Below are 14,697 nucleotides of genomic sequence, written 5' to 3' on the forward strand. Positions count from 1 at the left end.
TAAAAATGGACACAGAAATTATGTGCTCGGTGATGGTGCTGATCTTCACAAGTTTTAGATAGCCATCAATGTTTTCCGTGCCGTAAAAATACGAGATAGTGCACTTGGACAATTACTAATTAAATGCTCTTTTCGAGGATATCACACGTGCCGATATTGCTTCTGAAAGCTGCCACGGGCATTGTGGACTGACAGATAGTGCTTTCAAAATGAAGTGGGATTTTGCAGTCTGGAGTGCCAACGCGCCTGATTCTAGTGTGACGAAATCACCAATCTGCCAATCGTTGCTGCCCTTCAGTTCGTGCCTTATCTTCAGGCAGCAATTTGACATTTGCATTCTGGATACAATATCTAGAAACTTGCCACAGTTATTAGTTAGAGAATTGGTTGGGTTATAGAACCACCTGTGTCCTGCTGTAGTTGCTTTCGACACATTGCGGTCAGATTATTCACAGCTATTTAATAATGAGCATACTGGATAAACAGGCTGGCGTAAGATAGCGTGTAAGATAGCGTGGATACACGCCCAAAGAGAGGGCCTAGCACGAGCATGGGCCTGCAGAGTAACAACAGCTTAGATTCCAGGATTCAATTGGATCTACATTAAACAATCACTTGTTACGCCGGTGCTTTTAATCTGTGCTCAAATTCTCACTCTCTTCAGCTTCTGCAAGTACTGGTTTCTGGCAGTCTCATCAACGATCTCCGACTCCAGAATTTGCGAGATCTTGGCCCATGCCTCGGGTGATAGGCCGTATGTAGCCTGGGGAGCTTGATGTGTCGTTTCTGTAGATTCTGGCTTGGCTTTCACTATGGCATTCAATTTCAACGATCCTTCCGTGGCGTACTTTTCCAGCAGGTCCTCGTCATGGACAGTCTTCGTCTTGAGCATCAATGTGAGATGGTCCGGAGAACTGCCAATTGTTTTTGCCAGCTCCTCCTTCACCTTGTAAATCGAGGTCGTAGAATCGAACTTAAATTCGTGCTCGAATTTAGGAGCACGGAGAGACTTGATAGTCAAGCTGACAATGGACCGCTCGCCGCCACGGTAAAACACCGGAGTATTTATATGTCCGAATCCACACTAAAGTTAGCTATTTTTAATCTGGCAATGTACTTACGTTTGTGTATTTTATTTCCCTGGTTGTTCTCTCGGGACAGACAAAGTTTATCAAGCTCTGGAATTTATTAGCAAATTCCAGCTCGGAAACAACACTCATGTTCAACTATCACGTATATTCTGTTGGAGACGCAAAAGTGACACACTTTCCTAACGTTTATTCGGACGATACAAATTTAAGAGTAATTAGAATTGCCCGCGTCGCGACGGTCGACCATCCAAATTTCAAACTCGACCAATACGACCGTTTTGAGCCCAAGGTGCTAGTTGACGACCAATGGTTCGGCACAGACCTCGGAACGCCATTGGCCTTGTACCTGGAGCAGGAAGAGGTGGAACAAGTCATCGCCAACGTCAATAAACTGCTGGAGAACCAATATTCCTGGAAATGGGGCCCCTATCTGCTACTGGACACCCTCACGTTCGGCATTTTGTCAAGATTACGATGGGATAAAACATATGCAGACGAATTAGAAATATACATCCGGGATGTCAATGCTGATCTGAAAAACCGCGGCATCCCAGTCGAATTTGTGAGTCCTCGAAGAAGCGGGTATCTAAGTCTGGACGTGCTGGTGCCACGGCCAAATGGGCCAGTCTAACGGATACGCTGCTGGATACGCCGCATACGGCTGTTAAGACGGCCATTCCAGTTCATGCTCTTGAGTCCGATCTGCTTGTTCTCCAAGAGAACAGCAGTGCGCATCAGCTCTTTGCGTTCCTGCTCGTCCATGCCAACTGCACTGCGCCGCTTGATCAGTTCATTGTACCTGCTGCGGCTCTCAATGACATATTTTTTGCAATTTTGAATCTCCTCCTGCGAAAGCTTGCTGAAGCTCGAATATCTGAAACATTCCTCCATCAACGCATTGGCGTCCAATATCCGCTTTGGGGCGTTCTGGATCATCTGGAAAAGCTCTGCACTCAAAATGCCGTCGTCCTCCGACCGCTTGTGGCTGAGATCGACCATTTGGGGCTCCAACAGTTTGAATATCGTCAGACTAACCTGAAATATCGCTTTCGACTCTTCGTAAAACAAACAATCCCAGACCCGCAAGGTGGTTTCGATCGGAAGCACACCGACGAAAATGCTCATGAACCAGCTGGTTGTACAGAACGACAGCGTCGGCAGATCGTACAGGAACGAATTATTGTTGGAATGCGAGCTCTCGTTGATCAGAGCCCAAACGTTCGGCAGATACTGTCTCAAACACAACATCAGCACGCCCTGGTGCACATTAACTCCTTCCAAATTGAACTCGTGGATTCCAGGTAGATACCGTTCGGTCACAATAACGAGCATCCAAAATGCACGCTCCTCGTCTAAAAATACCAGCAATAACCCGGCAATAAAATTAAGCGACTGACAGTAACCGATCGAGGGTCTGTACTTGGAAAAACATTTGAGGACGCGTCTCAAGGTCTGCAGCAACGGGCTTTCCTCGGTAATTCCGTTGCGCGTGATGTCGTTAAAATGAACGTTCTCCGGGAACGTTCGATGCAAGTCTTTCTCAATAGCCTCTGTATTTTCGTTGATCATGTTCATGGTCTCGCCGACCAACTTGTCGTAAACACCCTTATTATCCTTCAACTTATCGTAACCCTTGGCGAAATAGAACCAGGCGTCGCCCCTCCACTCTGCCGGAATGCCTTTGCGAACGTAGCGGCGCAGCTCCTCAGATCGGGCGGGAAACCTGGTCGGACTGCCCTTCTTGGCAACCAGCAGACCGTTTTTCGCCATCAACTTCTCCCACTTCTTTTTCCTCCGCGCCAGGTACTGGGAGTACTGCGTCCACCATTCGTCGTAGTCCTCGGTTTTGACATAATGATTACTTTTGCGAAACCCATACCTGTCTCTGTCGCTGGCAAGAATGGCGTTCAATCGGTTTGGCTCCTGATTGATCGACTCGCCGATTTTGCTCTGGACCCGCTCCAGCGACGTTCGCGACTTCTTGAGCGACTGGATCGACTCTGTTCGTGTCAAGGTCTTTTTATGAGGTGGATTCACTAGCGTGAAGGGCTCCTCCCTGCGGGTTTCCGCATAGTAGTCTATCAGGCTATAGCCGCCGTCAGAATTGTGACGCGCCAGCGCGTCAGAGTGCTCCTCCACCAGGTTTGGCGTGGAAAATGAGACTTCCGTGTCCATTTGACAAGAGGAAAAAATTAAAATAAAAAACCTTAAATAAATGCGATTTTTGAATGATACGGTCCAGGTCCATCAGAAATTAGTGCTGTGGAGAAATCCGCAGAAGACGGCCGATTATGCTATATGTGATAGTATCGAACTATGGCAGGGCTTTATCGTGTCGGCGAGTGGCGTCTTCGCCGTTGACGAAGACTCGTACTTCAGCCACTTGTGCGTCTCAGAGCAACCGGTGCTGTACACCACAAACATGTTTTTGACCAAACTGGGCATCCCAAGGCTGCCAATATTTGAGGAGAGCTGGACGGAGTATGTGGACGAGCAGAATACCTCGCCGTCTTTGGTGTTCCGCGACTCTGTGTATCCTGCGATCTTTGTGATCAGCACAGCTGCCGTTTTTGCGGTGTTTCTGACAGCCATTCTTTTCAACAAGCACCACATTAGATCACTGAAACCGACATGGATTATGAAGATATCGAGCTTGCTGGCTACCGGACAGCTGATGGCAATCTATATCTACTCGCTCATCTACTTGTCCAGACAACATGCTAAAGGACATGTCTCGGCTTTGGAGCTCGTCCAATCCATCACTGACTCGCTTGGATTCAACATCGTGTACATCATCAGCTATTTTCTGTTGCTTCTGACGCAGATCGAGGTGATCAAAAAAATGTTTTCTCGTAAAAGAGAACAGCAGCTGATCCTGGTGGTCGGAGTCAGTCTCGCAATCATTTCGCAAATCATCTGGGCAGCCTCAACACTGGCCTCCAAGGCGAATAGCTCCGCGGATCAGAATGTTGCGCTTGTCATTCTGCCCGTGGTGATGTATCTGCTGCGAATATCGCTATCGGTGCTTTACGACTGTCTTTTGCAAGTGTACGCCATTTCCCGCAAAGATCTCGCTTTCAAGCCTACCGTTCTGCCTTTGACGCTGCTCATGGAGCTCTGCGCGAACGCGGCTGTCGCCTTCTATATTGCCGACCTGGCCAATCCGTGGGTTAGTCGGCTCGCCGAAATATTCAACATCACATGCTCGCTGCTTGTCAACGTGGTCACCTGGGAGTGGCTCAACCGCATGTACCAGCTGGACAAGTACCGCCAGAAACAGGGAGTTCTAGGTCGTCAGCTGTTTGAGGAAACAGACTCGCGATACTCCAAAAGGTTCAATCTCAAACCGAAATTTGTCAAGTTCAAGAAGTCACTAAAACAAAAAGAGATCAGCACCACCGCTTCCAACGCGTACCTGCCGGATGAAGTGTACATCTACAGTCCGAAACAGATGATCGTGCCTCCAACGTCGTTAGTTTCGCGGCCAATCATCCGCGGGGACAGGAGAAGAGACCCTGTGGTGCACGATATCCGTCAACTCTCGCAAGTCGAGCCGGAGTCGGAAGAGGAATCTGAAGAAGAACGGCTACTAAGACGCATTCGAGAGCAGAACGAAGAACATGTTTAATGAAACCTAGCTAATTATTTTTCTGCGATCAGAACCACAGAGTAGCCCACTCCTTCGCTTCTGACAGCGTCCTGTCGTTGAGGAAGGTCTGGGAATTTTTTTTGCACCACCTTTCCAGTGCACCCGTTGAGCTTGTAGTCAATAAACAACTTGATCAAGTCCAGGGTTTCCTGGTCGCCCAGCTTGGTGACCTTTTCCTTAGTAGCCTGGTACTTGAGCGTTTCTACCAGCTGGAAGACCGACAGGATTTTAGCGAACATGAGGAACTCGATGTAATTGGTGTAGAACTCGAAAAGCGCATTCACCCGTGGATCCTTGTAGCCCAGCTGGGTCGTGGAGACTGTCGAGGCTGTGCGCTCAGAATCCGACGTTTGCATCATGCTTGCTATGTCTGTGTGTTCTGATAGAGTGGAGATCAAAGGGTAGCCGATGTTGCAGAAACGAATTTTTTTGAATCCCAGCTCCCGCAGTAGCGGGACGGCCTGAGAGCTGATATTGTTGATCACGCTGTTGCGACCCTTATTATACTGTGCTAGTTGTTTCCATACGCACTGACGCAGAATTTCGTTGTCAGTCTGGTGTTTGGGGTCGCTTGGCTCGTTCTCAACGTCCCACAGGTAGAGCTGGAGATATCCGTTTGGTTTGAGCACTCTTTTGAACTCGGCGAACGTGGATTTGAGGTTGCTCTCTGTCACGGTGAGTGCAAAGTCCGGACAACAGACGCACGATTGGGACGCGTCGCGCAGTGGCAACACATCGCTGGCGATGGTGGTGAAGGAGGAGTACTCCTCGGCGAATTTTTTTTCGTCTCTGCTAAGATGGAATTCGTAAAATTGGTCGTCAAGGATAGGATGGTTGAAATTCGGATACTGGTCAACATAAACCTCTGGAAGCACGCCCTTATTTGTGCGGTCAATGACTTTTCGTAGACTGTCGGTCACACTGACGAAGTTTGTATGGAATTGCGGGTTGTCATGTCTGACCTGCCACCCGTTGAGGAATTCGACGTGTGCTCCCAGAATAGAGCCTTCTGCTATGTATTGGATCTCCTCGGCAGGCGTGTCTTTCAAATTGCTGGATATCATTTTGTTGCTCGTGACGACGCACACCTCGCAGAGTTCTGCCTCAAGCGACGGGTCGACGGTATCCTGGAAATTTTTCAGAGCCTCCAGCACCTCCTTGTTGATCATCGTTGGCTGATTTAGCAATTTCTTGATGATTTGCAGAAACCAGAGCAGCAAGAGCACCACCCGTTTGTCGTTGAACATGGAACTTTGCAGGCTTTGAATCAGTGCTGGCTGCGAAATGGATGAGAGTTCGTGGAGCTTTGTTTTCAGTTTATAGTCCGCATCGTGCTTAATGTGCTGGTATGCTGATTCGGGATGGGAATGCATCTCCTTGCGCTCCTCGACGAGTTTCTCGTAGTCCTCAACCTCGTCACGCAAGTTAATGAGAAATTGTTTGTACCAGTTGAGCCAGAGGTCTCTTCTGGTGATGGCATAGTCGATCGGATCGTTGAACTCGCTTTGATCCATGTAGTTGAGGAAAAACCGCAGGTGATCCAAATACACCTCGGTGCCCTTTTCGATGATCTCTTGCTTGACCTTTTCGACGTCGGAGTTGTGCTTTGACGTTCGTTCGTGCAATCTCCTAAGCTTGTACTCCTCAAAGCGCGGGTCGACTTCATCTTCCTTATACGTTCCAAAGGCAAGGTCGCTGGCGATCTCTGTGGCAAGCTTGCCAGCTTTTTTTGTGATTTTGAATAGACGTGACGGCTGCTTTGACATGGGCACGAAGTCGGCGTCCCTCGATGCACCAACTGTTGATTCTGAGGGAGCAGGCGGTGTCGTAGGTCGGTGGAATGCGGCCTTGCTGAGTTTCGACAGAGGGTTCCTGACCTTGTGGAAATTTTCCGGCGACGACGCTGAAGACAGACTCGTGTGCACAATATGTCCAGTTTGTTGCGACGAGTCGGACGGCAGCTCCGACATGTGTAGTCTTGCAGAAAAGTTCGAATTCTTCGCAAGATATGTACGCTTGGTGCGGGGGTGACGTGAGGCAAAATATATATGATATGGATTTGCCAGTGCAAAGCAGATTTATATAGGCACGGCCAGAAAGCAGCACTACACAATAACAAACGGATCTTCGTCGGTGGCAGAAATATCAATGGTGATTTCCGGATCGTCAAACTCGCGGGCCAGCTGCTCCTTTAGAACGGAAAGAAACCCCCTTTCTGTGTTGGAGTGGTTGCAGATAATGACGCTTGAGCCTTTCTCCTTAAAATAAAGAGCTTCGTGGTGCGAAAGCTCTCCCGTTAGGTACAAATCGGCATCCAAGTTCCGGAAAACAGAACCCCCCGATCCGGCACACACGGCAACGGTCGTAACGGCAGCGGTGTCCGGGTCTATTTTCGTAGCCAATTGGAGATGGTTGATTCCTAAGTGGGTTTTTATCCTAGGCACCAGCTCTTTGAGGCTGGCGGGACGCGATAGGGTCACGAGCCTGCCCATCCCCACGTCCTCGTCGGCCGCATTTTTCTCAATCACGGCTTTTTCCCTTATTTCGCCCAATGCGAGGGCCAGCCAGTCGTTCACACCTCCCTTGGCTGCGTCCACAGACGTGTGAGGACAGTATACAGATATCCCGTGGTGGATCAGTTTTATCAGCGAGCTCTGCTGAGGATCATTCGGAGTGATGCTTTTCAGGCCGCGGAAGATAAAAGGATGGTACGCCAGAACGAGACTCGACCGGGCCCTAATTGCTTCCTCAACCACAGACTGGGTCAGGTCGACAGTCAGGAGAATGTGGAACTTCTCGCTCTTGTTAACTCCTGAAGCATCCACCAGCAACCCAGTGTTGTCCCAGGAGCTGTCTGCATACGCAATTGGATACAGTTTCTGGATTCCGGCAACGACTCGCTGAAATCTTGCTGGAGAAGACATGAAAAAAATAGGGTTTAATTTAATTTATTTTTTTAGCCACATTTTTTTATTATTTTTATGGACCTCACAGCAGATAAACTGACGCAAATCATAAAAGAACGGCTCCAGGCCACGGAGGTAGAGGTCCAGGATATGTCCGGTGGCTGTGGGCAGGCTTTCGCGGTGATCATTGTCAGCGACGTGTTCAGGGGAAAGAATAAATTGATGAGACATAGAATGGTCAACGGGGCATTGAAAGAGGAGATTAGCAATATCCACGCATTTACCCAAAAGGTGTTTACACAGGAGGAGTGGGACGAGCAAAAGAAAATGTTTGGAGTGTGATAGTTAATACGCGTTGAATATATGTTCACTATACAGAATATGGAGGCGGCGAGTCGTAAAAAGGCGTCGTTGTGTGGTGGTTGGCCAGCAGCTTTTCCAGCTTGAGTCTACGAGACTGGATCTCGAGGTGCTCAAGCTGGTCAATGTGATGCGTGGGCTTTTCTGGCACTTTGAAAGCAGTTGGAGGTCCCGGCTCTGTTTTCTTGGCCAATTTGAATTGTAGCGATGACAAATAGTTGTTATTCGGGAAAACGGGAGTGTCTGGAAGCTTTTCAGCAGTCTCTTCGACCAGCGTAGAAGCTGTAGATGGTGGACTGCTTTCAGACATTGGGATAGATTCTTCGGTACTTTCTGCGAAAGAGTCTTCCGGTGGCGGAGACTGTTTGGACTTGTTGAGCTTGATGACTCTCCTCTTTGGTTTTACACCGTCGTGGGCATTCTTGAAGAACGATCTAGACTGGAAATCTTTGATGACCTCCAGTTTGCGGCCCATGGACCCGTACTGCATGTCGGCATTGCTCAGGTGGATTCTATTCCAGCTTAGGGTGTTGCTTGCGGCCAGAATGGCGTTGGCGAAACTCTTGGTAACCACATCGTCATTCATGCGGTCACAAGAAAGCGAGCCGCCCAAAGCAAGCGTCTGTCTCGAGCTGGCGATTCTGGTAAGACGCATCAGACTGCCGGGAGAAATACGCAGCGGGAACTCCGGGTCAACATCTTTCAGCAAAACGCGTTTCTCTTGAAGGTCTTGCTCCTCATTGAGCAGGTCCTGGTGAAACTGCAGGAGAGACTGTGTTGTGTACTTGAGACTGAACTTGTAGAGATAGCTTGGCAGGAACTCCTTGAACAGCTCGCTGATCTGCGTTTCGATGGTCTTCTGCAGAAATTTGGCGATCGGCTTGATCCGGTCGAACGTGGAGCTGACCTCTATGGATTCCAGCGGATCATTCTTGAACACCAGTGTGAGTCCCTTTGTTTTATTGAAAACAATAATAATGATTGAGCTCAATTTGAACTTTCCCAACGTTAGATTCAACGGAATATCAAAATTGCAATCGGAACCGTTGAACTGCGGACTCACAAACTCGGCCAGCTGTTTGCAGTCCCTGGCATACGCTTTGTTTTTCTCCACCAGGTCGTCGTAGATGTTGTTGTTGTATATTTTCAGCGGACTGGCGCTGACCTTTGTGTTGACAGTCACAGACGCATCGCCGTCGTACTTGAACTTGAAGATGCCCCTGAACCGGTCTGGGGCCAGGTCGCCGATTTCAAGGATCTCGAACTCTGGTGAGATGTGCCCAAAGTTGAGGTCGACAATTTTGATGTCGGACGACAGAATATTGGGTCTCTTTCCCGAATTAAGGGCCTCATTCAGCAGCTCCCGCGTGTAAGACGAGAACGACTGCTTTTCTATGGCCTCCCAATTGATCTGAAAAGACATCAATAAGATCACAAGATAAAAATCGTACCAGCCTTTTTTTTTGCCCGCGGGGGAAAATTTTTGTGATTGCCTAAACGGGAATATAATAGAAAAATGCATATTTATTCGTTAAATGTCATTCGCTACAGACCCTTCGTCTATATTGACGCTGCCGAGCCCGTCCAGCACGCAGTCCAGCTGCACGGGCCGCCCGGCTAGTAGCGTGTCGTCGCCGTCGAAAAACCGCGAGTAGTTAAAACTGTCATCTTCCCTCTCAAACACCTCTTTTATGCCTGCCACCAGTCGGGAATCCAGCTGCAGTCGCTCCAGATCAGCCTTGCTGACCAATCCTCGGCCACCACTGGCCTCCTCAAATGCTTCGTAGTAAAATTGGCTCGTCAGGTCCACCATTTCGCTCTCTCTGTCGGGCTTTTCGCCGAATAGCCCGGGTATCTCCAGAAATTGCTTGAGTTTCACTCCTCGCGTGATGTCGGAGGTGGACGCATAGAGATACTCAAATAAATTATCTGCCTCGCTTGTGCTCAAAGATGGGTAGATGAACGTCATCGCCTCGCGGAACTCGCTCTTGTTCAGGTACATTTTATCGCCTTGGTCGAATTTGTCGAAGATCATCTCGAGCTGGCACAACTGCACGGAGCTCAGCTCGCTTGACGTCTTCATCCGCTTGACGATGCGCTCTTTCTTGTCGAACTGCGTCTCAATGAACGTAAGCTTGTCCACAATGATGTGGCGCACCAGCTTGATGCGGAACCCCAGCTCCTCCACCCTGTAGAGCTGCTCCGTTTCTTTGAAATCAAAACTCTGGTCCATCACCTGCATCTTGCGACAGAACTCTTCCTTCGAGCCGCGTAGCCGCTCATACAGCTTCTCCATGGTCTGCAGATCGCCCATGATCTCGGGCAGCTCGTTGATCTGCGCCTCGGCCACGTCCGACAGCTGCAGAACGTCGTTCTCGATCAGGTCAAGCCCCGCGCTCACTTTGTGGCTGAGGTGGCGCAGTTTACTGAAAGAGTCCTCTTTTAACTGTGCCAGCTGCGCAGCCACGTCGCTGCTCAGCGTCTGCTCCTGTGCAACAACTTTCCTGAGCAGCCCCAACGAGTCCTGAAGCGCGCAGCCCTGTGGCTCCGAGAGCTGGCTGAAATGGAACTCCACCAGCATCAAATTGATCTTGCTGCGCATCGACTCCAGCTTCGAGTACTGTTCCAGGAATTGCCGCTTCTTGCCTGTCCGGAAACTCCTTAGAAACGCGTGCTTGGCCGCCACGTCGTCGCCCAGCCGTTGCATCGCGTCCAGCGTCTCGCGCATGCGCTCGATCAGCCGTGCCAGACTCTCCAGATAGTTGGTTTTGAGCCCCGTGATCTCGGTCACCACGCCCAGAAACGTCTCGAGTCGCGTCTTTATGCCGACGGTGTCTCGCACAGGTTCCTTGTTGAAACGGTCGTAGAACAGACTCACGTACGCGACAATGCTCTTTTCGTCCGGTTTCAGACAGTCGACGTTTTCCGGGTCGAGCAGCCGCGAAATCCCCACGGATTCTGCCACCGCCATGGCCAGCTCCAGTCTGTCCAGGTTTGTCATCTTCGCGGCCTTCTGGTAGTCCAGCAGGTCTGGCTTGAAGTAGTTGAGTAGTGCACAGAAGGCGTGGCCGCTGGACCAGCTCGATGTGAAGTTGGTCATTCTTATGTCGGCATAGGAGCCGGTCACTTTCTTGCACCATCGGAGCAGAAGCTCCTTTTTGCTAAACGTGTCGGCCTCGTCAGAGTTGTCAAAAACGGTGTAGTTAAGCAGAAGCAGCCAGATCAGCCCGAGCGTGAGCTTTAAATTACCGTCCACAATGTCCTCTGCGCCGATATTGTGGATCTGGAGGCTCTGACGGTGCTTGAGATAGTCCAGTATGCGATTAAGATTCTCCATCTTTTGGAACTTGAGTTTTGGTCGTTGGTAGATGGGACGCAGGCTAAAGTCCGGATCAAGACATTTGAGCAGATTGTACAAATCGACGCCGGAACCAAGATCGGCAAGAGAAAGCAAGGGAGGGTGGTTGTGGGTCTGGAGCTTGGAATTGATCCAACGCAAAAACGTCTTCTCCTGCACCTGTATCCAGTCCTTGAGCGACACGTCGTGGGACGAGATGGACTTGATGATCAGGGTGTCGGACATGAAAAGAAAGGAATAAGCTGGGAGGCTTGTTTTAATTTAAATTACCGTTTTGGATTTTTATAGTTTGCATGTTTCAAATTAGGAATCGACCCAGAGTCGACGCGTCGGCTATATGATTATATTTACACCAGCCTCACGAGCCGCGGAAAAACGGATGCGCCATGGCCTCCTTCGCAGTGAGCCTCTCCTGGTGGTCGTATCTGACGAGATGGTCGATGAGATCGATCACGGCCGGGTTCTCACTAAGGTGTCTGTTGTTCTCATTGATAAAGTGTCTCCATGGCTTTCTCGGATACGTCATGAGGATGTCGTCGTAATCGCTGCTCAGCTTGATGCCGTACCGATTGCAGTATTTGTGGAGGTCGTCTGTGCCCAGCACCTTGGCGATTTTCACCAGCTGGTCGGTGTTGGAGTCGCCTTTGAAAAATGGCTCTTTTTTGAACACGATGGCCGCAATCATGGCCCCCACAGACCACAGGTCCAGCGAGTAGTCGTATTGTTGCAGGTTAATGAGCAGCTCCGGACCCTTATGGTATCTGGAGGCAACACGCACGTTGAAGTCCATCCCCCGGTGGTAGAACTCGGCCAGCCCCCAGTCGATCAGTTTCAGCGTCTTCGTAAGAGGGTCAATCATGATGTTCTGGGGCTTGACGTCTCTGTGGATGATGCCCATCGAGTGCGAGTAGTCCAGGGCACGCAGCAGTTGCGTGAAGTAGTAGCGGATGTCATCGAGCGTGAATTTCGGGTACAGCACACGGAAGTCGACGTTGTTGATCTTCTCGAAGATCAGAGCCGGGATTTTCGAATTGTGGTCCTGAATAAGGTCGTAAAGTTTGATGATGTTGGGGCCCCCGGTCAGATTCTTGAGGATCTTGATTTCACGGTGAATCTTCTTCAGCTTGACGGGCTTGAGCACCTTGATCACACAAGGCTCGTTATTCAGTACGTTCACGCCCGTGAACACCTCAGAATACTTTCCTCTGCCGATCTTGGAGATGATCTCGTAGTTGGCGATGTTGCCCCATTCTATTTTGTAGTTTTCGTAGTCCCAGTACTCTCTCGGACGGATCTCGTTGGCGTCCGCGTACACCCTAGCGACGGAGTAGACTTTGGAAGACATCGTGGCGTGCTGCAGACTCGTTTTGGCGGACACAGCAGGCTTTTCCAATAAGTCTAGGTGTCTTACGGGATTAAAAAATTTGTGCACGCTGGCCGACGGGACGATAACTTCGACCGTGCAGGGGTGTGGAAATAATATTTTCTTATTTGGTTCATGGGATGAAGCTAGGCGGCCGCTACGACGTCAGCAGCGAGGTCGACGGCATGCGCTCGCCGCTGGACGGCCTGGAGTTCCACGTCGACGACGCGGTCGAGCTCCCGCAATTTCGCCGGCTCGTGGCCGTCGATCTTGTCGACGTGCACCGGCTGCCGGTGTGGCTCGTCGGTGCCAGCAAGACGGGCATTTTCAGCGTGTACACGGCGAATAAGGACTCCGAGGCCATGTTCCAGGAGATCATGGTGTACTGCGACTTTGAACGCGGCGAGATTATCGGGTTTTTGCTGGAAACGGATCAGAGCCAGCGGTACGTCGTGTTGTATCCACGGCTCGAGGAGGATCACGTGGAGATCAAGGGCGTGGTGCTGGATCTGGATAACGAGTTTGTGCGCCGCGCTGAACGGCTTGCTACAACAGCAATTGGTTGCGAGGTGCCCAGTGACAGCGCCGCAATTATCGAATCGTCGCGTCTGCGACGGGAAAATAGCGTCTTGGACACTTATTTGCAGAAACGCAACAGTCAGCTGCCGCAGGTGCCCCGGCTTACGCGGGCGCCGCGCGAGCACAACGTGGGGGAAAAATTCAACCGGACGGTGGAGCGGCTGGCCGCGCGCGAGGTGCGCCGTCTGGGGCTGCAATCGCGGCTCAGTAAGGACGAGTGCAAAGAGCTCTACGGGATTGCGCTGAAGTCGGCACGGTTCCTGTTCCGACGGCAGCTCCGCCAGCAGCAGGAGCCCGCCGCAGACAAGCTGGCCAACGTTGTGCGCAACACAATCCAGCTACATCTGGAGGAGCTATAGATTATGATTCATCAACTCATGCTAATACTACATACATCCCGTCATTGAGTGTCCATCGCGTATGTGCAGTCGAAAACGGCGTCGCCGACGATGTCTCTGCGTGCGACCTGGTCGCAGAAAGAGACTCTCTTGGGGCGTTTGCCGATGCGCTGTCGGCCGCGCGTGGGAAGCGAGGACACAGATGTGAGCGAGGAGCCACTGCTGCAGCTGAAGAGCTCGTCGTCGGAGAGCTCGTCGCCGGACGGCTCTGCGAGGTGTGGCCTTAAAGAGCACTCGAGCACCGGGCCGTAGAGCGCGGTGATGTCGTTTTCCTTGTGCCAGTTGATTTCTGCCGGGTTCAGCTCCGGCAGCCTGTTTCTGGATTTCTGCCATGCGCGCCAACAGGCGTTCTCGAGGCGGGCAGACGATGTGCACGGCAGAAACACCTGGAGGTCCTCGACGAGCGAGTCTGGCTTGGCGGCGCGCACACTGTGGAAGTTGGACAGTTCGTACGGTTTCATAAACCGGTTGTTTGTGATGGAGATCCAGCACCGGAAGTACTGGTCCTCGGAAAGCTCTGCCGAGAAGTAATCCACGGCTCGCAACGACGCCAGTGGGGTCTGGAACGAGGACGACAGCACGGGAATCAACGGCAGCTTGGTGCACGATTCATGGCCGTACTCCTGGAGAAAGTTGTCGTCCATGAACTGGTGGACGAGCCTGGGATAAGGGGAGACCATGTGCGAAAAAAAATAATAGGGAGAAAAGGATGTGGGGAATATTTATACATAGGCTGGCGAATTCCATACATGGAGAGATCTTTGGCATTGCTGCATAATAGAAATGACATATGAAATATTGCTGCAGTAATAGTACGCAGCCAGGAACAATAGACTCTGAGCCCGAGCGAGAATGGAGCCCACGAAAACCCGAGCGAGCATTAAGTTTCGTCTGGGGGCAGGTCAGCAAGGGCACATGCCAAAGAAATAGCACGTTAGTGGGGAGAAGATGGAAGATAATAAAGTACGAGGCAGACAGCAAGGCATATAATTT

General features: G+C 50.7%; 11 protein-coding genes across 11 annotated transcripts; 3 read left to right on the forward strand and 8 right to left on the reverse strand.

Annotated features, from left to right (window-relative positions):
* Nucleotides 1–643: 643 nt before the first annotated feature.
* Nucleotides 644–1,220, reverse strand: HPODL_04414 (uncharacterized protein; the record flags this gene model as incomplete). The annotated part of the gene is made up of 2 exons (XM_014079213.1): nucleotides 644–1,084; nucleotides 1,122–1,220. The coding sequence occupies 2 exons, from the start codon at nucleotides 1,218–1,220 to the stop codon at nucleotides 644–646; spliced, it is 540 nt and encodes a 179-aa protein (XP_013934688.1).
* Nucleotides 1,221–1,718: 498 nt separating this feature from the next.
* On the reverse strand, nucleotides 1,719–3,266 carry HPODL_04415 (Ypt/Rab GTPase activating protein; the record flags this gene model as incomplete). Its single annotated transcript, XM_014079214.1, has 1 exon — nucleotides 1,719–3,266. One exon carries the CDS (start codon nucleotides 3,264–3,266, stop codon nucleotides 1,719–1,721), a length of 1,548 nt encoding a protein of 515 aa, XP_013934689.1.
* Nucleotides 3,267–3,306: 40 nt separating this feature from the next.
* Nucleotides 3,307–4,719, forward strand: HPODL_04416 (Conserved hypothetical membrane protein; the record flags this gene model as incomplete). The annotated part of the gene is made up of 1 exon (XM_014079215.1): nucleotides 3,307–4,719. One exon carries the CDS (start codon nucleotides 3,307–3,309, stop codon nucleotides 4,717–4,719), a length of 1,413 nt encoding a protein of 470 aa, XP_013934690.1.
* A 14-nt stretch (nucleotides 4,720–4,733) lies between these two features.
* HPODL_04417 (uncharacterized protein) lies at nucleotides 4,734–6,710 on the reverse strand (the record flags this gene model as incomplete). The annotated part of the gene is made up of 1 exon (XM_014079216.1): nucleotides 4,734–6,710. The coding sequence occupies one exon, from the start codon at nucleotides 6,708–6,710 to the stop codon at nucleotides 4,734–4,736; it is 1,977 nt and encodes a 658-aa protein (XP_013934691.1).
* A 135-nt stretch (nucleotides 6,711–6,845) lies between these two features.
* On the reverse strand, nucleotides 6,846–7,664 carry HPODL_04418 (NGG1p interacting factor 3 family; the record flags this gene model as incomplete). Its single annotated transcript, XM_014079217.1, has 1 exon — nucleotides 6,846–7,664. One exon carries the CDS (start codon nucleotides 7,662–7,664, stop codon nucleotides 6,846–6,848), a length of 819 nt encoding a protein of 272 aa, XP_013934692.1.
* A 57-nt stretch (nucleotides 7,665–7,721) lies between these two features.
* Nucleotides 7,722–7,988, forward strand: HPODL_05266 (uncharacterized protein; the record flags this gene model as incomplete). The annotated part of the gene is made up of 1 exon (XM_014079218.1): nucleotides 7,722–7,988. One exon carries the CDS (start codon nucleotides 7,722–7,724, stop codon nucleotides 7,986–7,988), a length of 267 nt encoding a protein of 88 aa, XP_013934693.1.
* A 28-nt stretch (nucleotides 7,989–8,016) lies between these two features.
* Nucleotides 8,017–9,429, reverse strand: HPODL_04419 (Mitochondrial distribution and morphology protein 34; the record flags this gene model as incomplete). The annotated part of the gene is made up of 1 exon (XM_014079219.1): nucleotides 8,017–9,429. The coding sequence occupies one exon, from the start codon at nucleotides 9,427–9,429 to the stop codon at nucleotides 8,017–8,019; it is 1,413 nt and encodes a 470-aa protein (XP_013934694.1).
* Nucleotides 9,430–9,537: 108 nt separating this feature from the next.
* HPODL_04420 (Alpha-actinin-like protein 1) lies at nucleotides 9,538–11,589 on the reverse strand (the record flags this gene model as incomplete). Its single annotated transcript, XM_014079220.1, has 1 exon — nucleotides 9,538–11,589. One exon carries the CDS (start codon nucleotides 11,587–11,589, stop codon nucleotides 9,538–9,540), a length of 2,052 nt encoding a protein of 683 aa, XP_013934695.1.
* Nucleotides 11,590–11,722: 133 nt separating this feature from the next.
* On the reverse strand, nucleotides 11,723–12,709 carry HPODL_04421 (Casein kinase II subunit alpha; the record flags this gene model as incomplete). Its single annotated transcript, XM_014079221.1, has 1 exon — nucleotides 11,723–12,709. One exon carries the CDS (start codon nucleotides 12,707–12,709, stop codon nucleotides 11,723–11,725), a length of 987 nt encoding a protein of 328 aa, XP_013934696.1.
* Nucleotides 12,710–12,867: 158 nt separating this feature from the next.
* HPODL_04422 (uncharacterized protein) lies at nucleotides 12,868–13,665 on the forward strand (the record flags this gene model as incomplete). Its single annotated transcript, XM_014079222.1, has 1 exon — nucleotides 12,868–13,665. The coding sequence occupies one exon, from the start codon at nucleotides 12,868–12,870 to the stop codon at nucleotides 13,663–13,665; it is 798 nt and encodes a 265-aa protein (XP_013934697.1).
* Nucleotides 13,666–13,706: 41 nt separating this feature from the next.
* Nucleotides 13,707–14,384, reverse strand: HPODL_04423 (uncharacterized protein; the record flags this gene model as incomplete). The annotated part of the gene is made up of 1 exon (XM_014079223.1): nucleotides 13,707–14,384. One exon carries the CDS (start codon nucleotides 14,382–14,384, stop codon nucleotides 13,707–13,709), a length of 678 nt encoding a protein of 225 aa, XP_013934698.1.
* Nucleotides 14,385–14,697: the final 313 nt, after the last annotated feature.

This window comes from Ogataea parapolymorpha, chromosome V, assembly GCF_000187245.1.
Source record: "Ogataea parapolymorpha DL-1 chromosome V, whole genome shotgun sequence".
NCBI classification, from domain to species: Eukaryota; Fungi; Ascomycota; class Pichiomycetes; order Pichiales; family Pichiaceae; genus Ogataea; species Ogataea parapolymorpha.